The sequence below is a fragment of the Canis lupus genome, chromosome 4 (genome assembly GCF_003254725.2).
Source record: "Canis lupus dingo isolate Sandy chromosome 4, ASM325472v2, whole genome shotgun sequence".
Taxonomy (NCBI): Eukaryota; Metazoa; Chordata; class Mammalia; order Carnivora; family Canidae; genus Canis; species Canis lupus.
In genome coordinates this window covers 26886362-26908385 of record NC_064246.1, presented here as the reverse complement: position 1 = coordinate 26908385, position 22024 = coordinate 26886362, and the positions used below count along the sequence as shown (strand labels likewise).

General features: G+C 39.3%; 1 protein-coding gene and 1 long non-coding RNA gene across 7 annotated transcripts in view; one reads left to right on the top strand and one right to left on the bottom strand.

Moving 5' to 3' along the window:
• The window catches only part of LRMDA (leucine rich melanocyte differentiation associated), a 1023935-nt gene that overhangs the window by 103875 nt on the left and 898036 nt on the right, over nt 1-22024 (bottom strand). Inside the window, exon 8 of one of the 6 annotated variants that reach the window (XM_049108827.1) lies at nt 11068-12011. The exons of 4 other annotated variants lie outside the window; for them this stretch is intronic. In XM_049108827.1, the coding sequence (XP_048964784.1) occupies nt 11908-12011 (104 nt within the window). In that variant the 3' untranslated portion in view covers nt 11068-11907. Of the gene's footprint in view, nt 1-11067; nt 12012-22024 lie in introns of those variants that run through there. One more of the 6 variants, XM_049108822.1, reaches the window with a different exon arrangement.
• LOC112651753 (uncharacterized) lies at nt 10813-14275 on the top strand. Its single transcript, XR_003131003.3, has 2 exons — nt 10813-11025; nt 11759-14275. It is a non-coding gene; the product is annotated as an uncharacterized LOC112651753 (long non-coding RNA).

Below are 22024 nucleotides of genomic sequence, written 5' to 3'. Positions count from 1 at the left end.
GACTGCTGACCATATTTTGTGTCTAGATTGGTGTAGAGGGGAAAGGGAGGCCATTTTGGGGTGAGGGGAAACACCTTCAATTTGTGATGATCCTGAACCATGAGCAGAGAAGATGATTTATTAGGCATTTGAAGAGATATGCATTGTTGCTTCATTAATTTGTCCAAAAATGATAGAATTCATCCCATTCAATATTAGATAACATAATCTAAATTTTGCATGGCCAGTGAGCTTTGCCCAAGTTCCAATTCTTCCAGGAGGCCTTCCTGGACTGCACTGCCCCCTCTCCCTCTGTAGCATGCACAAGCATTGCCTACCACAACTTGGTATCATTGGCTTATAAAGTATACTGGATTCCTTTATCACTTATATCTTTAATTATCTATCTAGAGAGTCAGTTACTTGAGGACCGTAGCTCACAAGAAACTACCAAATATTGAAGTAAATTCATATGTTCTTCTCCAGACCCTGGGAATTAGAAATTCTGGTGAGCAGTGGGCAAGATTTTTAAAGACCTCTCCAAGGACTTAGTTCTTCTGCACCTTATCGTCTTAGGGAGGACCTCTGCCCTAAATAACTTGCCTTTTGGCCAGAGTTCAGTCAGAAGGCATGATGCTAGCTGTTCTTTGGCCTCTGAGATTTTTAGCTAACATGATGCAGGTATCTCCTACTTTTCAAAAGTTGGTGCCACTTTGTTTTCATGAAAGACCTACATTAATTAGTTCTGGGTTTCGCTAACTGAAAAGGATTTTTGCTTTTATGTAAAAAGGGGAAAAGTGAAAATAGTGTTTGGCATTTTGCAGCAAGCTCAATGCAGGCAGGTACACCTCGAGTAGTGAAAGTGGCCCCACCAACCTCCTTCCTCAGGAACTAGACTCAGTATCTCAGCAGCAAGCTGCCAAAGCTTTGAACTGTGTTGTAAGCATCTGTGCATTATTTCAATGTATTTTGTGCATCTGTTAGCAAGAAATGTCCTAAGACATCAGAAAAACCCAAAAGAGGTTACATTCTGGGTCTAGGCATGCTCAAAAATCTCCACATAAATTAATGGAGATTGCTTGTTTGCTTTATTCCACTTCAGTTTATGAAAGGTTTCATAAATATGCTCTATGTTCGGATAGAGGGAGAAATCTGTACTTGGAGAAAGCCCCAAAAGGCCCTCCTCCTTGCACACCCCTGCACTGACCTCAGGGGGTTGTCACTGCTACTGTCATTGCAGCAGGCACCTCTCAGGTGTGTGGAGGAAGGCCATGACACTTTTGAGAGCCTGCATTCGAAGGAAGTGAGGACCAGTGAGCACTTCAAACCCTCCTCTCTCCCAAGTGAGAAGAGCCTAATCCAGAGGTTGCTCAGAAGTTAGTCCTGTGGTTTATACCCACTTGAATGAGATTAGGGAACTCCTAGAATTCCTGGTAACCTTGAGAGGCAATATCCTTCTTTTTCATTGGCTTAGGACACATCTTTCAGCTGGACCCTCTCTCTGCTAAGAATTGAGCAGTACAAAGGAAGAACAGTGGTTCTGAATTAGAAGAAGAGATATGCATTAACAACGATGCTCCCCAAAGCCAGTCAACCACAGCCCAGGAAAATCTATGTAATTGGCCCTAATTAGTAAAATTACTAGCAATATTAGGAAATAAGCTAATGTCACACATTTAAATATCACACATAGCTCTCTCTTTGAGCATTCCTGCCTCACAAAATTTTCCATGAAATTAAAAACATTCTCTGCCTTGTAGTAATTTCTTCTAGAGTCTGAAATCTACCTGTGTGCTTTTGTGTCACAGAGAGTATATTATAGCACAGGATTTGTATGTTTGTCTTTGTCATGCTCAAATTTAATTTAGGCAAAACATTAATGGAGTAAACATCCCAAAATTAATATCACTCATGTTTACATTGTTAAAATCAAAAACTAAAATTCAGGTATGAAGTATTCATTTTGTATTTATTGATTTTAACTTTCCGTCATAGTTCGGTTAGGCTCAATTTTGACAATACAGTATATGTACATATGGCAACTGTGCACATATACATTGTCTGAATACATATCTATAAATTGCCAGAAAATTGACAAACTTTATAAAAAAATATCTTCATGTTTGAATCATCCAAAAGCCATCTGAATACAAATTAACATATACATTTGGATTCAAATTTGTGAAACAGCATGAGAAATAGCTTTCTTAACTCCACAGTAATAAAAAATCAAGAAACAGATATTTTTTCAATTTCTTCCCATTACATTTTATGTCCACATTTAGATGTATCTGGGAAGATCTCTAAACTGACACCACTGTGAGAGGCCCCTGGGATTCACAAATATCATTTCCATGACACTCAGAAAACTGGGGGAAAAGAGGAAAATGTGAGCGGCGATAAATTGGAGCTAATCTCTTTCTGCCACAACCTGAAATGATACTTGGCCAGGTAATCTCCCCATTCTCCATGCTGTAATAAGGGCTTGTCTATCTCTCCCAGATGCCCAACCTGAGTACTGGTATCTTCCCCAAATGCTTGTACTAGAAATTTCCTAACAGGATTCCAAGGCTCTGAAAGAAAAAGAAAAATGAAAAATAATTCTGTCATGTAATAAGCATTGTAAGTTTGAAGAAAAAGCAAAGCCTGGTGTTTCAGGTCTGCAATAAATAAAACAAATAATGGATTCTTTTGGGTCATAAAGCTCAACCAACCATAAAATGCACAAAGAGCCTCTGACAAAGGTCTTCTAAGCCTTCTGAGGCCCCATTTGATGTGGCATTGCTTTGAAAGCCCCAACCTGGCCCAGCCCCACTATGTATCCATTCTCATCCAAGAAAGAAAATCCTGGATCTAAGCATGAAGGCAGCACGTAACAGCTCCAGGCCTGCCTAGCACACCATGATTTTGCATTTTGACCATGTTGTTGGAAAGAGATGATCACAAGGCCATCACCGTTGTGCACTAACAGATAGTGAAACTCTAGTAGGAAGAGATCATTGCCTCTGACTAGTTGGGTGACTTTGGACCAATCACTTAACTTTCCTGATCATCAGCTTTCTCATCTGGAAATTAGTGATAGAACCCTCCTCATGGTTGTTGTGAGGATAAGATAAAGCAAGCAGGTAAAGCTCTTAGTGGAGGGTTGTTCTAGAGCAAGCCCCGCGATAATCCTCTTCCTTTTTTTCGTGGGAGAAATGGGACTCAATCTAGAGGTATGGCCTATCAAAAATTCATTCCAACAAGCATCCTAAGGTAGGTAAGGAAAGGAGACAATGCACCCACTCTGCTTTCTGTGGCTCCTCTTGGAAAGGTTTACACTGCTTCCTCTACTCACACACTTTCCATCACACAGAGGCTTGGTGCTAGTGTCACCAGATTCTGTGTGTTACTTTCTCGTCTTCTTGTCTGGTTTGACAGTGACCTGTTGGCATGCCTGTTTTCCTCACCAGGTGTACAGCCCTTTAGTTCATGGATCATGATTTACTCAGACCCCCTAGACCCAAACTCCCCAGAACTCTCAGTCCAGCAGGTCTATAATAAACATAACCTGCAGGGGTGGGGTGGGGGTGGGAGCATGGGGGCATACAGTGGTGAAACCCAGTGAAAAGAGAACACAACAACAACTAAGTTGTCAGAAGAAGCTTTACTTTTATCTTGGCTCTGGCAACCAGTATCTCTTTAACCTTGGAAAAATCACTTAATTTCTTGGGACATCAGCTTCCTCATCTGTAAAGATAATCTCCAATTCCCTTTGTTGCTCTAAAATTCTACAACTTAGAGAAAAACAGCTGCAAAAAGATCCTTTGTTATCAGGTTGGCCAAGCTGTTAAACCAAAAGGATGCAACCAGCTAAGCCTGGACCAGTCCCTCAGTCCAACATTTAAAATTGAGATTCCTTCTAGCATTTTCAGCTGTTCTCACTCCTCCTGTATGTATGTATGTATGTATGTATGTATGTATGTATGTATGTATGTATGTATTTTTGAGATTTTATTTATTTATTTGACAGAGAGAGAGAGAGAGAGAGAGAGAGAACAACCACAAGCAGGGGGAGCACCTACCTACCTACCTACCTACCTACCTACCTACCTACCTACCTATCTAATGAAAGTTCAAGGCAATGAGTCTATAGCTAGGATTAAAACACCACTGGGTCCGTGTCCTACAGGGCTTGACCCAAATGCTCTGTCCACAAAGAGGTAGAATGTGCTCACACACCAGTGAACACCAGCTTGAGGAACAGGGTCCTGGGGGTGGGGGGACCTGGTAGCCCAGGAATGCAGAAAGAAAGAGAACACAGGCCCACATGGGCTCTGGTTCTGGCTGTAGTCTCCACTAACAAAGCACCATTCACCTGACAAATTGAAGGCTCAGCCAGATTTATGAGTTTCCTAAACTCAATCAGAATGGAGCCTGCTCTGACCTACAGAAGGTCACTCAACCATATTGAATATTTGTCAACATTCCATGGCCAAAGATAAAGTGAGTAAATATCCAAGACAGATTTAGACATGTCCCTGTTTATTCCTGGAAACTGTGAGTGTCTGTCTGGGCACAAAGAGCACAGGAGGTAGATTTCCCTTCCTTGAACATAGACTCTGCAGGGCCCCAAGGCGCCTGCTCACAAGCCAGCATCTTGTCACTGGCACTCAGCAACTTACACTACAAGAGGCAAAAATGGAAGCACACCGCTTCCCTCACCTCTGTGCCTGAGGAAACACACAGAGAAGGTGAAGTAGCAGGGTTAAGTGTCAACCCTGCAGTTGGTACTTCCTGCTCTTTGCCAAACTCAAAGTGAGCCGAGTTGTCAGAGGGGCCACACAGCGGGTTTCAATTTTCTCACGTGCACCATTCACAGCCCATCAGCAATGGTGCCTCCTCTTCACAAGCTTATTTTTCACTTAAACAAAGTATTCATTAGTGTTCTCCTTATGTGTCCTGGGCAGCTATGGGAAATGGAAACTAGCCTCCATTGTACTACCTCTAGTACCACACCTTGCTTCTAAAAAGAGAACACCGGGCTCTGTTAGGTGGTACCAAACCACAGAGGCAGGGACTTGGCATATCTAAGGCTCTTCTTGGGAGACAGAACTAACAGGATGTTTCTGTATAACTAAGGCCTAGCACTTGCTCTGATTTCTGGGGCCACAGATGAAATTAGAAGAAAAATTGGGGGATCCCTGGGTGGCGCAGTGGTTTAGCACCTGCCTTTGGCCCAGGGCGCGATCCTGGAGACCCAGGATCGAATCCCACGTCAGGCTCCCGGTGCATGGAGCCTGCTTCTCCCTCTGCCTGTGTCTCTGCCTCTCTCTCTCTCTCTCTCTCTCTGTGACTATCATAAATAAATAAAAATTAAAAAAAAAAAGAAGAAGAAAAATTGGGGAAATGAGCAACATCCCAGGAGTCAAAGCATTTGCTTAGTCTACCCACTTTCTCCCAAGTCCTAACAAGCCCCCTGGAGTATAATCTTTCTTTTTGTGACCCATTTGGTCTTTTCTTCCCCTGTTGTCTTTGCCAGGAAGGTGAGTTTAAGAAGGACCTAAGAGAGAAATCTTCATTCCTGAATTTTGCTTCAGACAAACAGCTTCTAAGAACTGGTGTGGCCTGATGAACAGATGACCCACAGACCAACCCCTCTGGAAAGATGGCACTCTGATAATTTGGGTGAAGAGTATTCACCAAAGACAAGAGAAGCTGGAGTAACGTTCCAGAGCCTCCCAACAAAAGGAAGTGTGACACTGAAACTGTAATCAGCTGCTGATCTGGGCATTAAATCTCTGAATTTTTTCTTGTTGGAGCCTTTCTGAAGAACAGGAAGGTAAAGTGCTTGGCTTCTATATCTGCTCCTGGATCAGAGTCGCAGGTTGCCTTTAGTCCCTTCTCTGCAGGCAGTCTGTCCCTCTTGCTCTGAGAAGTGTCACACAACGTCCTCAGGTCCCTGCATCATCCTTTAGTGGCTGAGTGAATTCACGCAGCTTCCACCACCTCCAAACAAGTGATAGGGCTAGAATGCCAGGTAACTCGGACACCACACTTGAGAAAATTTTTCTTTGTCCCACCAAAGGCCTTGTTGTAGTTCTTCCACGGCCTCCCCATGTGCCTTGGAGAAATCACTTTACCTCCACCAGAACCTCAATGTTCTCACTTACAGAAAGAGAGCTTCAGGCCAGCTCATCTCTAAACTCCTTTGCAAGTGACTATTTGATGATAACCTCCTTTCTTTGAGAGCAGGAAACAAATGTATAGCATAAATTATTCTTAATTCATGTATAAAATTAAATGGAGGACCAGAGTGGGACAGTCCATGGGCAGAAAATCTGAGTGGGCCCATTCCAGATTGTTTTCCATGAAAAGATTAAGAACAAAAAAAGGGTCTATATCTTATTTTTCTTTATAAACCCACATTAACACAATGCCTGGTTATTAGCAAGCAATAAAGATTTGCTAATTAATCCATAAATGAATGAAAAACCCAAGGTCAAGCAGATACTTCAAGGTGGGTAGCAGTTTTACTTCTCTCCATGCATGTGTATATGTGCATATGTGTGTGTGTACAGGCATGGGCATTCATTTGTATATGTACATGTATACACACACACACAACACATTCATCTATATAACTTAGCACTTAGTATTAGTTGTCTGTTTCTTCTGCTGGAAAGCTCTTTGAAGATGAGATTTCATCTTATTCGTTGCTATTTCCTCAATATTTAGCCAGAGTTTGACTTTGCCTACTCCAATAAACTACAGTAGAGTTTATTGAATGGATGAATGGATTGATTGATGGATAGATGGATGGATAGATGGACTGACTGATAGGTTAACAAAGTGGCAATATGTACCTTGTGAAATATTCTGTGCAACCTCACTTCCTATTTGTACCTTAAATAACATAGAAAAAAAAACATACTTCTTATTTTTCCAGTTTTTGTTGGGGGAGGAGGGAAGAAAAAGACAATGGAGAAGAAAATGGAGCCAAGAGGAGGTTAGAGTGGGGAGAGAGAGAAATTAGAACTGTAAAAAAAGGTCCAGGAGTTCTGTTTTTTTTAGAGACCAGGAGGGGGCTGTCCAGAGTTCACTATAATCAGGACACTGATGCTTTGGAGAAATAAGATATTAAATTTCTGGAATGAGGAAAGAGAAAAGAAGCTGAGAAGGCAACAGTCAAGAAAATGAATTATGTAAGGAAATCAATTATGTTTTTTATTCTTCTGTTACTAATCCTTTAGGATTTTAATTTTTAAGTTTTTAAGGGGACTTAAAACGTCTTTAGCACAGGTGAGGTAGAGTGGGATTAAGAATAGGCTTATGCATCAGCCATGCATTTGGATTTAGGAATTTGTCACAGGCAAGGAATTGAATTTCTGCCTCAATATGCAAAAGCATCCTATTTTCCTCTGCTGTCCCACAAGCAGTGCTAGTTACATCTGTGTGTAGCACAGGACAGGGAGTTTGGACCACCTCACTCTAAGGGGATAGAATTTGATTCCATAACAAATGAAAATGGCTACCTAGTGGCGCAGATAAAGAACAGGCTTGAGCAATCTCAGGGTTGAGCCAAAGGAAAACATAAGCCAGCAACATGATCCATGGCCTCGGTCACTTCTCAGGAAAGGCTATTTCTGTTTCCCCAATTTCCCCAGCACTGTTCTTGAGAGCAGTGTTGATTACCAGATAACCAGAGCCTTTGGTCTTTCACAGAATCAACAGCTTGGCAGCCACAAAGTGACAGGCATCAATACTAATCGCACAAGCCTGTCTGTAACTGGACCCTGGGACAGGCTGTGCTACACCTGCCTGTCCAGGAAATGTACTCCAGGGCCTCCCCCATGGAAACCTCTAACAACACTTATTAGCTGTTTCCTTGCCTGATAAGTGGTCTGTGCCTAGTTCTGGCTCCCATTATTATATTCATTTCAGCCTGTGTCCTGAAACCTGATACCTTTGTACTTGGGGGGTGCAGTGTCTGCCACCTGACAATGATTTGACATGACACAGTGACAGAAAACAGGGAGAGAGGATGGAAATAAAGAGCAAGGGATCCAAGCTGCTGTGCTGGCAGCTCCAGGCAGGGGTGCCCATCAACACTGATACCTGTTAGCAGGAGACCAGGCCCCACTGATAGAACGGTCAGATCACTTACGTCAGAGTTCCATCGAGCTGGGAGATCTCAATCTTCCTTTGATGGCCAAGACTGAAGGCCCAGGGCAAAATTACAGTGGGTTCTGCACCTGCACTTTTGAGTTTAATGTGGCTCAACTTCTGCTCCCACTTCTATTACCCTAGCACCTCATTCATCTTCTCCTTTCTTCTTCCTGGGCCTCTGTGACTATGGTCAGAGCTGTCACTGTGGTGGCAGACGTAGTACTGAACCACCAGAGCAGCTGCATGTCAGTGTTATAATCATTCAGGAGACCATGTAAGGTGTGAAGGAGAAGGGAGGGTCAAGGTGAGAGCCGTTAGCTCCTGGAAGCTCCTACACAGGCACAGCAGTGGAAATGCCGAGGAATCCAAGGAGCAACATTAAGGACAGTCTGTGACTGACCAGTAGTAACCATGGTCAAATGACAAGACTACCCTAGTCCTTATCTATACAATGAATGGGACTGACTAGCCCACTAATCTTAAAACCTTTAATCATTATTATGGTAGCAGGACAAATTTTAGTTAAATTATTTTTTCTATTAGACCTCATTATATAAAATTTAAAAAAAAATGGAATTGAGATGGCGGATGCCAGGCCCAGGTTTGGTGGCTCAACCCTGCTGGACCACTTGTATGACCCTCTTCCACCACTGACACATCTCTTTGGAACATGAGCAGAGTTCTCCTTAGCACAACCTGAAAACCACAAGGCAAGTCATGTCACAGTTCCCATCCAGCCCAGATATTGTTCCAGGTAAGCCATGGGAGACCAGAAAGGCAAAGGGAAAGCATGGGGATTTGTAACCTATTAGAATTATCTTCTCTTTCCAATTTTATGTGGATTTTTGTTGTTGTTTTGTTTTTTTCATCAGTGGCCCCAGAGCTTTGCAGAAGTCTATGGAGAGACAGAACAGGTAAAGGAAGGACATGCAAGCTGGGCCCTAGGCCCACTCCCACTGCAGTTTGTATAGCTCAGGTGAATTTTTACACATATTGGACTTAAAATAAAGAGGAACCTTGAAAACTATCAGCCTAGACTCAAGTTTTATAAAAGGAAATTACATACCAGAAATATTTCCTAATATATTTGATATATCTAGGATCTATTATCTTTTATCATCATCATGACCACCACTACAATGACACATTTTACCCCCAAAATAAAATTTATTCTTTGGCACTTATTCTTATGAAGTTATTATTTGGCAAGTGTTACTTATAATGTCAATTCATATAGTAATTAAATGAATAAAATACTTCTGGTTCAGAGAAACACCCTCGAGACAAGTTTTGATTCCATCAACACAAGGTAAAGGACCCAAGAGGAAGCAGGAGAGGGAGGGTTAAGGGGAATATTTAACCAATGACTAAATGTCATTTTCCTTGAGTCAAGCAATTCTCATTTTAACGTGTCCTGGAAACATGTTGAAGACTTTTTTTTTTTCATTTTAGGGAATTCTTTTTTGACCAACGAATAACTCTCAATTAGCACCAGTGATTAACTGAGGTTGATAACAGTTATAGATAACATTTGTAACACTTTGCTATGTCCCATTCTAAGAGAGTTACATTTACAACTGCCCTAAAGGAAGGTACTACTATTCTCCCTTTTTAAAAATGGGAAAACTGTGCCACAGAAGGCTAAGCACCCTTCTAGAGTGCCAGAGTTGGTAAGTAGAAGAACTGCAATTTGAACTCATGTAGTCTCACCCTGAAGTGTGTGTTCCAAACACTTCTGCCATCCAGGAAAGAAGGCTGATGAGGAAAAAGGAGAGAATTAAGCTCTGGTAGGGCTCAAGCAAACTCTAAAGTCAACAAAAATGTTGCTCAATGGCAGAAAGCTCCCAGTTCTAGGCCTTTTTTGCATCCATATCCTTTTTTTTAAAAAAAATATATTTATTTTATTCATGAGAGACACACAGAGAGAGGCAGAGACACAGGTAGAGAGAGAAGCAGGCTCCTTGCAGGGAGCCTGAGGCAGGACTCTATCTCAGGACCCCAGGATCATGACCTGAGCCGAAGGCAGATGCTCAACGCTGAACTACCAAGGTGTCCCGCATCTATATCCTTTCTATCATCCTGCCTTACACATGTAAATTTACCCAAGACACCTGGTTATTATGTTGCTTACTCTCTTCTTAACCATGTTCAGAAAATATTCAGGGGCAACTGGGTGGCTTGGTGGGTTAAGCACCTGCCTTCAGCCTGAGCTAAGCAGGGAGCCTGCTTCTCCCTCTCCTCTCTGCTCATGCTCTTTGTTGCTATCTCTGTTGCTATCTCCATCTCTCCCTCAAATAAAGTCTTAAAAAATAAAAAAAGAAAACATTCAGATTTTTTTTCTCATCCAGGTATAAATAACCGATGATCTATTCTCCCAAGGAGAGTTGTGTTTTGTTTTTTGTTTTGTTTTTACCAGCAACCAAAGCCTTATACTAAAGAGATGAAGTTCCACTTGCAAAATTCAAATGTCAGCATATGAACAGGGTGTATGAACTTGAAATCGTCAGTCCTCCTAGTGCCCCTGAAATCTACTAGGGGGTTTTGAATTTACTAGGGAAAACCTGTCCAAATTGGGGAATGAATATAATCTCTACTCCAGATTGTATTCGATGGAAAAACCATCAGAAGGCTTTGGCCTTGGATTTGTGGGGAGATAGTGGGGGGTAGAGGGGTAGGGTTATGGGGGCAATTAGGAGGTTGGAATCACTGATCTCATCTGAAACTATATTCTATACTGCCACTTTGGGTCATCCACGGGTTAACATTTCCTCTGAACATTCAAGCTCCTTCAAGTTATTTATTTATGTTTTGTCTTCTCTTTTACAGGGTTGAGAAAATGAAAGAAAAATAACATCCCCTTCCCCAAAAGCATTCACAATGGATCTTTGGGAGGAAATGGTAGGGCTCAATGAGACACACAAACTCAGCTATCGCTTCCATATTAGTCTCTCCTTCTGGCCTGGAGAAATCACTCAGCACCCGTAATGAGAGGATGCAGTGGCTAATTTTACACCATAAATCATAAGGCTAATACTATGACTAAAAAGTGATGCCATCAGCTTCTTTCTCTTCAAGGCTGTTAGATCTTAGTCAATTACTTATGAACGAAGATTTAAAGACTTCAGAAGCCCCTCTGCCAACAAAAGATGCTTTTGTAATTAGCTTTCTTTTTCCTTGGAAAGATTCTCCAACACCCCTGGAAGAAGTTCCTTAGCATTTCTGGTGTATTCTCAGCATTTATAGGGAGGATGTTCGCAAGGGAGCAGAAATTAACAATGCCTAGTTAGTAGAAACCCTGGAGCCTTGATACCCTCCAAGTGATACTGCCAACACTCCTAGGATAGCCAAAAACAAGAGGAGATAGGCAAACACACAGAGATAGGGAAAAAATATACCTTGTTTCCAACATATTTCTCAAGCTGTTTAAATGTGAAACAAAATCCTACCAGGCTACAAGTTTCCAGCTGTTATGATATCATAAGATAAATTTACAGCTAGAGAAACAGCATGTTTGCTTTTATAAAATATGGAAATATAAGTGTTCCAAGTGTTAAAACTGTCCAAACAAATTAATTCAAGTAAAAATAGTTGTCTCCGATTTGGTACTCTCACATTTGCTTTCCTTTTATAGAGCTTGTGAGCATGCTTCCCTTAACGCCAAGAGGAGAGGAAGTGCACTTCCATCCCAGCAGGTACTTCTTCTGCACATGGAAACCCAAGGAGCCTCACAGGAGGGAAATCGGGTGGCCTCTGTCCACGCTCCCACTGCTGATCTATTCATTATGATCTGAATTTAGCCTCTTCGCAATGGAAGGAAGACAGTCTGTAAGGGGCCGAGGCTGGAAACCTTATGATGTGCTCCCATTTTGCATGTTCATCACAAGCTAAAATGAAAAAAGAGTTTCTTTCCTCAGTGACTTTGAAAAGAATAGAGTGGTGATTAACAGCAATATTTTTTTTAATGAAACGCAACCCGTCATCTCTGTCATCTTCTGGCCATCCTCGCTTGTACGCGCCTCCCTGACAAGAGGAATAATAATGGTCATACATCACTGCTCTGCACGTCCAATCATCTAAATCTTCCCTCGCTGCAGCCTCTGAGACTCAATTACTTTATTGACATGCAATCTTCATAAGGGGAGAAATATTGTGCATGTAAGGTCACTTGGTTATGAAGACATATTATCATATTATCTGCATGAGGGTTGCAGGGCTAAGACCTGACAGAGCTAATTATAATGGTACATGATAGAAAGCTCAGTACACATTATTCGCTTCACTGCACTAAAGGTGAGGTAAGTCCATGACATCATGGTTTTTTGAAAAAATAATGCAACTTAAGCTTGGAGGCTCTAACTCTTTTTTAACTCCCCGCATTTTTACTTTTTGGTTCTCACAGACAATGCAAGAACTAGTTAATGGAGTCCTCAGATTTAAGGGAAGGGAGATGGCAGGCCCATGTAGTGTGTGTGTGTGTGTGTGTGTGTGTGTGTGTGTGTACGTGTGTAATTGTCTTGCTTACTCCCCATCTAACACCAAGTTTCGGTCCATTTCCTAGCAAGTCGAATGAGAATGACTCAAGGGAGGAAGGTAAAGGGATACAAATGGGTCAATTTGATAACAGAGTAAAGCTTCCCCTCACCCTCAATTAACCCCTCTCAGATCCTTGCCCCTTTCTTTCCCTTGGTCTCCCTGGCAGAGGCTTATCACACTGAGACTTAGTGCTTCTGGGTATGATTTCTTTGTTCAGATATATCAGGTTATTTAAGTGTTCGCCATCAGACTCCTGCTAGAAGCTTCATATATGGTTAGTCAGTCCTTCACTTCTTTGCATCCTCTGCCCATTTGTCACCCCCAAATGGGGGGTGATCCTAGAAATGGGTCACCCCAGGTTTATCCCAGATTGAGAGGCCAGAGAGAGGAGCCCTAGTGGCAATTTTGCAAGAAGGGAGCATCAAGGAGAGAAATCTGGGTCGAGTTTCTGGGTCGTCCAGCCTTGCCACAGTTAACATGGACCTGGATGTAAAACTGGCATAGATTGGTCTGTGATGAGTCATCATGAAGTCAAAATCAAATCAACCTCCATGGATGGGTTTGAGATAGCATCTGAACCTCAGCCCTGGACACATGTTCTAATTTCAGAGGGATTTATGAATTTATATACAGGAATAAAAAAGCCATTAAGAGTATCACAATAATCCAACATAGGCTGGCTCCTAGGATTATCTCTCCCTCAGCAAAGAACTAATTCAACAAAGGAGAAGAAATGACTAAAGTCTTCTAAGCTCCAGAAACTGCCTTGGTCTTCTAATATGAGTGCTCTGGCTCCAACATAAGAAGCACAGAGTAGAACAAAAAATTGAGGTTACCCAAATTCTCTCTTACTTAATACTCTCATAATTCACATTCCTCAATTTCTGAAACAAAGTGGCTCAAAAATAATGATGACATTGGTAACAAAGCCACTCAGAGATGTGGATTTCTTTTTCTGAGTTGGAAATTGTACATAATATGATGTTTATATTAAGTAAATTTGATCGTAACCCAGGTACAGTAGAAATGGCAACTCTTTAGACACTAAAATTTTAGATTGGCTATTTTGGATTAGATGGTCTCATGCATTGCATTTCTATGTCCAGCATCTCAAATGCATTTTTGCAATAGGGAAGCTCACAGTGTATCCATTTCCAAAAGTTGATATACTAATTGATATAAAATTGTATAGTTGGCAGAAAAAGAATTGGGCTAAGGTTTAAAAGATTAAATATCTACTCTTGACTCAACCACCCAAAATACATCCCATAGTTCCTTAGCCAAGGCAAAATTTCACTTTACATGCTGAAGAAAGTACTTGTGAGACACAGTAAAGTATTCTGAAAAGACTATGGTGTTGCCTAATAAACTGCCTTGAAAATCTGGCCACCAATTTATTAGCTTCATGATCTTGAGCAAATTTTTTTGCCTCAAGCCTCAACTGCCCTTCTTTAAAATGGGTAATAAGTTGTTCACTTCAAAGGATTAGTATGGAAATGAAAATACACCTAGTAAATGGCAGTTATTGCTACCATTTTGGTCTTAGTGTGTTTGAAACTGTTTTGCAGGTCAATTATGTAAAAAAAAAAAAAAACATGGATTGTGAAGAGCAAAATCCCCTATGAATGTGAGACATGACTATTATTTGTGGTGTCACCAGACCAGACTCTCAAATATGAGAGCCATTTGTATTTTCAATTTCAAAAATATTTTCATCAGAAAGTCCTTGCCCATCCAGTCACTGGTGCTGTCTCAAAAAACACAAAAGAAAGCTGTAATGGCATAAAGTAATATATTGTAGGGGGTAGTTATTAAAGACCAGAAGACAATGCCATTTGAAGGTGGGCCAGGACCTAGGATCACAAAGAAACTTATCTGGTTGTCTACTCCACATACCTGTCTTCACCATCATCCAGAGGGTTAGAGACCATAGTCCAAAGAAGAAACCAATTTTTCCTATTTTGGAATCAGGGCATACTCTGTACCATTCTCCCTCCTAGCCTAGATTTCAGGAGGCTCCCAGTCTACTGGTCTTAAGCACAGTCCTTCACCTCTTGACACCTCATATTTTACATCTGGGAAAGTGATTTCTAGTAGTTGGTTTCCATCAATACCTCTTCAGTTGATTAGGATCTATAGTTTAAGAAACGCAGACACTGGAGCAATGGGAACAACCATTCTAGTCAAGTTAGGGCATGAGATTTTGATTTAAGTGAAAAAGAAGACTATCATCTGCCACAAAATAGCCGAAGCAGAAGTTTTCAACAGTGCCTTTCACTTTAAAAAAAATGTCATATCATTAATTTTTAAATAGTCATTTTATTTCAAACTCTTCCTGGAATACAGAAAAATTAATCAATAATCACATGTATTATTTCATATAATCCTCCCAACATCCTTATGAAGTGAATGTTATTGTCATCCCCATTTTGTTGGTGAAAAAAATCAAGGCTAAGAAAAGTTAAATGAATTTTTCCAGGTCAGACAGCTAACAAATGGCTCAATTTTACATTTTTTAAATTCCTCATCTTGGAGGGTTTTTGTTTTTTATTTTTTGTTTTTTGTTTTTTTGTATGTGCTTTATAGCAGGACATAGAAAAAATAAATACTTCTTTTGCCCACTGACCAATACTAGATAAAACAGGTTGTCACTCTCTGATAAAAGCTTTGAATTTGGGATGCCTGGGTGGCTCAGTGGTTGAGTGTCTGCCTTCATCTCAGGGCATGATCCTGGAGTCTGAAGTTCTGGGCTTGAGTCCCACATTGGGCTCCTTTCGGGGATCCTGCTTCCTCCTCTGCCTATGTCTCTGCCTTTCTCTGTATGCCTCTCATGAATAAATCAATAAAATCTTAAAAAAAAAAAAAGGCTTTGTATTTGCTCAGCTATTGGACAGCACTGATGCATGGTTCTATTTTTTGCAGAGATTCAGGAGGGCAACCCCCTTTCCATATAAGGGGAAAACAGCAGAAATGCACTGGAAAGAGCAAGAGTTTCAGATGGAGAGGAAAGGCAATGTTGGCTATGGTGCAATAGATGCCCCCATGGCATTACTGAGTCCCAAGCAAACAAGAACAACTTTGCCACTTCTATTCTTCCACCATGGATATTTCCATCAAAGATTGCTAGCCTTCAGAACATCTCTATTACTAAAAATGTAGGCATTCCTTGGAAGACTTCCACCTTAAGAATTAATACCTTGTTATCAGGATTGCTTTGACAACTACCCAAGAGATAGACTTGAAAGCGGGGCCTGAGTAGAAAGAGACTTCACTTTATGATTAGACAGACTGAGGAGAGAATGTGGTGAAGCTAAGTTTCGTGTGTGTATGTGTGTGATCTTGATGATTTAGCTTGATATTTAGCCTAAATTCAAGGTCTATAAAGTATAAATAAATAATTTGATGAATGAGGTACACTAGCTGGTTGTAGACCAAATTCTCACTGACAAAAACTAGTAAATGCTCAGAAAAATATGTATAGGATTTGTTTTAAGCCCTTAGAGAGCTACTGAACCAGTGAAAAAAATGAAGGATAAGATCATGGAGAGAAAGGAAGTAGAGAGAATCAAAGTACAAAGACATGTCCCTAAAACCGGTGCCACTTTCTCCCTTGAGGCAATTTTAAATTCTTAGGCTGCAATGAAGAGGCTGAAAAGCTGAACCAAACTTCAAATAGTTTTAGAGGTCTTGGGGAAAAATTAGATTAAGGTATGCCAAGGATAAGAGGCCCAAGTAGACATTCCAGACCCTCAACTGGGACTCTGAAGAATTATATCTCAGGGGGAGAGGTGAGTAGAAATAGATCTGACCTCTCAAAGTCCCAACTTCCCATTTACTCCATCATAAACTGGATTATGGTGATTTTTCCCCACCCTAACTGCCTCCCAGAAACAAAATAAATCCTCTGTGGAGGGAAATAACACTATTCAGTGCTTCAAATTACCTCCATAATTTTTGTACTCAGTGTCAGGTACTCTATGAAATATCACGTGGCATACCAAAAGACAAGATCAAATGCCCCCCAAATCCAGGAGAATAAATAGAGGATACAGAGTTATCAGACATTCAGATATTGGAATTATTAGCCACAGACTTGAACATATGAATCACATATATTTTAAAGATGTTAGTGAACAAAATAGAGAAACATAGAAAAGAACTGAAAACTATAAAACAGAATAAGATGAAAATTCAAGATTGAAACATTTAATAGTTTAAACCTAGGATTTAATTGATACATTTAACAAAAGATTAGACACAACAGAAGAGATGATTAAGAAAAGAGAGGATGAGTCAGAAGGAACCTATATTGCATGTAAATGAAGGGATCACTATTTTAAATGTTAAACACCCTATAAACTTCAGTTAAAAGGAAAGATGTAACAATGGATTAAAAATACAATATTCAGCTTACAAGAAACATATTAAATATAAGAATTCAGAGAATTTGAGAGTGAAGGAATGGAAGAAGTATATAACAAAAGTACTTACCATAAGAGAGGGTGTATGTATACAAATATCAAATAAATTAGACATCAGCACAGAACATTACTAAAAATAAAGAGGGAAAGTTTTATAATGATAGAGGAGTCAGTTGCTAAGCAAGATGTAAAAATTCTAAAATTAGAAATACACGAAGCAAAATTGACAATACTGAAGGAGGCTAAAAGGAGAAATTCACAATCATAGTGAAGTTTCAACAAGCCATTCAGTAAGCGAAAGTAGCAGATGACAAAAATCAGGAGTTATAGCAATGAGTTGAACAGTATGATTCAGAAACTTGATCATACTCACACACATTCAAATAAACAAATTAAGAATATTGCACATAAAAACTGCCAACACTGAATAACACAAAACATTATCTCAAATTAAACATAGGCCAGGCTATAAAGCATGTGTCAACAAATTTGAAAAGAAGGAAATTATGCAGAATTTATTCCCTGCCCAGAGCAGAATTATCTAGAAATTATTTACAAAAGGTAACTGAGAAATGTCTAAGTGCTTAGAAATTAAGCAAAGTACTTCAAATAACTGAAGGGTAAAAATAAAGTCACAATGGAAATTTAAAAAGACTTTGAACTGAATGACTATGAAAATAACACATAAAAAACTTGTAGGATACAGGTAAAATGAAGCTTAGAGGACTATATGAATTAGAAAAAGAAGACTAAAAAGCACTGATCAAATTATCCATCCTGGGCAGTCCAGGTGGCTCAGTGGTTTAGTGCCACCTTTGGCCCAGGGCCTGATCCTGGAGACCCAAGATCGAGTCCCACATCGGGCTCCCTGCATGGAGCCTGCTTCTCCCTCTGTGTCTCAGCCTCTCTGGCTCTCATGAATAAATAAATAAAAATGTTTAAAAAATTATCCATCTTAAGAAAGAATAGCAAATAGAACTTAACAAGCTAGAAGGAAGAAAATAGTAAGTAGAAAAGAACAAAATAATAAAATAAATGAAATATATACTAAAATAATCAACAAAGCCAAATTTGTTTTTTGAGGTTTTATAAATGAACAATCTGGGGGCAAGGGTAGAGGTGAAACTGTTCAAGAGAAAAAGAGAAAAAAATACCAAATTATAATATCAGGAATGAAAGAAGGGACACTGATACAATGCTTAGAAAAAAACAGGTAAGAGGGAACTATGAATAATTTCATGCAAATAAATTTGACATTTAAATCCAATTTTAAAAATCTTTGAAAAACTCAGCTTACCAAACAGGCATAATAAAAAATAGAACAACCTTATATTTTTAAGAAATTAAGTCTATAACTAGAAGCTTTCTCCCAAGGAAAACTCCAGGTTTAGATGGTTTCAGCCATGGATTTTTCCAAATACTTAAGAAAGAAATAACACTGATGGTAAGTGAAGTCTCCTAGAGAATTTACAAAAAAAAAAAAAAAGGAAAAACTTCCCAATTTCTTTTTGAAGCTAGTAAAATTAATTATTAACATTTGATAAGAGCATTATAAGAAATAAAAATTGGAGGACAATCTTTCTCATTAAACAAAGGTTTAAAATTCATAAAGTATTAACAAATTGTGTGTATACACATATGTATGTGTACATGTATTAATATAACACAATCAAATTGGGTAAATCACAGGAATACAAGTTGCTTTAATGTTCAAAACCATTGAATTCGCCCAGAAAATATGTCAGACATAGACTGGGAGAAAATATCTGTAAAAGACATATCAGATAAAGGACTGTAACTAAAAATATTCAGAGTCCTTAAAACCATAAGAAACCATAAGAAAATGAGTAACTGTATTAAAAAGTGGACAAAGACCCAAACAGACACTTCACAAAAGATATACAAATGGTAAATAAGCACATATAAAGATGTTCAATAGCATATATCATCAGGAAATCACAAGTTAAAACAACAATGAGATATACTACATACCTATTAGAACGGCCAAAATCCAGAACACTGACAACACCAAATGATGACAAGGATTTGGAGCAACAGAAACTCTCTTTTGTTGCCAGCAGGACTACAAAATAGCACAGCCACTTTGGAAGACAAATTGGTGGGGTTTTTTGTCTTTTGTTTTACAAAGTTAAGCATACTCTTAAATGCAATCCTTTGCATTTATTCAAATGCGCTTAAAACTATGTCTACACAAAACCTGCACATAGATGTTTATAGATGCTTTATTCATAATTATCAGGGAGTGGAAAGGAATAAATGATTATTTACAGGAGATAATACTTTGTATGTAGAGAAAATAAAAAAGACTATAAATTCTTTAATTTTTTTTTTTATTTATTTATGATAGTCACACACACAGAGAGAGAGAGAGGCAGAGACACAGGCAGAAGGAGAAGCAGGCTCCATGCACCGGGAGCCCGACGTGGGATTCGATCCCAGGTCCCCAGGATCGCGCCCTGGGCCAAAGGCAGACGCCAAACCGCTGCGCCACCCAGGGATCCCAAGACTATAAATTCTTAAAATGAGTAAGTAAATTTAGCAAAGCTGCTGGCTTCAACATCAATATATGAAAATAATTTTCATCTCCTTGTACTAACACCAAAAAATAAATAAAATACAATGAAAATCAAAGTAAATAAGATTTAAAAAAATCACGTAGCTAGAAATAAATCCACTGAAATGTATGTAAGATCTCTACACACATACACACACACTCACGCATGCTATAATATTGAAATAAACTAAATAAGACCTAAATAAGTAGAAGCATATCCCTATGGTCATGGACTGGAAGACATAACATTATAAATGTCAATCTCTACAAATTGGTTGGCAGCCTTTCATAGTAATCCCAACCAAAATCCCATACACTGTGTTTCATTGTTTCTTTCATTAAAACAAATAAAAGGATTCTAAAATTTGTATGGAAAAGATGCAAGGGGCCAAGTATAGCCAATATAAGCTCACTTCATCACTAGCTATCAGGCCTTATCATAAGCCTATAGTAACTAAGAGATTGTCATTGATCCAGAAGAGATAAGTATATGAATGGAACAGAATAGAAAGTCTAGAAACAAATTTATACATATGCAGACAACTGATTTATGACAAAAACAGTGAGGAATGGAAAGTTTTATCAGATATCTTCATGAAAAATTAATTATTGACCCTTTACCTCACGTCATACATGAAATAAATGTCAGATATATAATACGTCTAGATATGAAAGTAAAATACAAGTCTTCTAAAGGATAACATTGGAGATACATTCATGATCTTTGCGTAGTTGTTGAAATAAATTGCTAATCTCAAAATTGCTGAAATAAGACTCCAAAAGCACTAACCATAAAGGATTAAGACTGATAAACGACTCCAACAGTATGGAAGGCTACATAATATTAAATAAGAACAACAAAAAGAAAATAATATACACTATATGCTTCCATATATATAAAATTCAAAAGCAAGTAAAAGTTATCTATGGTGTTAGATTTGAATGTTGGCCATCTTTCAGGAGGAAGAAAGACTCATGACCAGAATAAGACATAAGATGGGATTTTGGTGGGGGAGGAAGGGGTATGTAGCAGTAATATTCTATTTTTTCCTAGGTAATGATAACTTGTGGTATTCATACAGTTTTTCACTATGATTTGTCAATTTTAGGTAAGTATGTCATAGTTCACTTTAGAAGTATATTTATAAATAAATTAATTACCAAGTAAATGCAAAGAATTTAGCACAGTACTTAGAAGTCTTTCCCTTTACACTGGAAAAATAAGGAACACCTGGAGGACATGCTAATAAAATAGATATAATTAATTTAAAAATATATATATAGGGCAGCCCAGGTGGCTCAGCAGTTTAGCGCTGCCTTCAGCCCAGAGCCTGATCCTGGAGACTTGGGATCGAGTCCCGCGTCGGGCTCCCTGCATGGAGCCTGCTTCTCCCTCTGCCTGTGTCTCTGCCTCTCTGTGTGTGTGTGTGTCTCGTGAATGAATATATATATATATATATATATATATATATATATATATATATATATATATATCAAGCAGGTGTGACCCAGGTTGTGATTGAAATAGACAGGGCTACCAAGTTGTATCCAGGGAGATCAAATTGTTGATGCAATCTGTATTTTCTCAACTAATCCACTGAGCCAGAGAAAAATGTGACATGTTACCAAAATTAACTTGTGGAAGGAAGGCAGGCAAGCAGAATACACAACAGTGGGATTGCTCTTGTCTAGCTCATTAGTGAGTGAAACACTTTTGAGCCAGGAGATACTCTTTGCTTCCTCCCATCATAGATAGTGCTTAATCACTGCAGTGTGACAACTAAACGTAGAAATGCATGAATGAATAATACAAACACATACCTACAACACACACACATATATATACATGCACACTTCCTCAATCATTTCCTAACTATGTAAGCCAATGGGGTATGTGTCTGAGCACTGGGGAGATGATGGTAGATATGTAGATAGGTAGTTTCCAACACGAAGGCAAGAAGCATTATTATGATTATTTTTTACAGATTTTACTTATTTATTTGAGAGAGAGCGCGCGCGCGCACAAGTAGGGGAAATGCGAGAGGAAGAAGCAAGATCCCCACTGAGCAGAGAGTCCAATGGGGGGGCTCAATGCAGGGCTCAGTCCCAGAACTCTGGGATCACGACCTGACTTAGAAGCAGACACTTAACCAACTGAGCCATCCAGGTTCCCCAAAACATTATTATGATTATTTGACTTCTATCTCAGGGACAGTTAAAGCTCTGACCCATTCTTCTGCTAAGTGGACTCCTTGAAGCTGCATATCAAAATCATCTATATGTATATGGAGATATTTCTTTTTTTGCTTTATCTTTCTGGTGAAAGTTTCCAATGAACATATCCTCCCAGGGGGCTTTGACTCTTCAC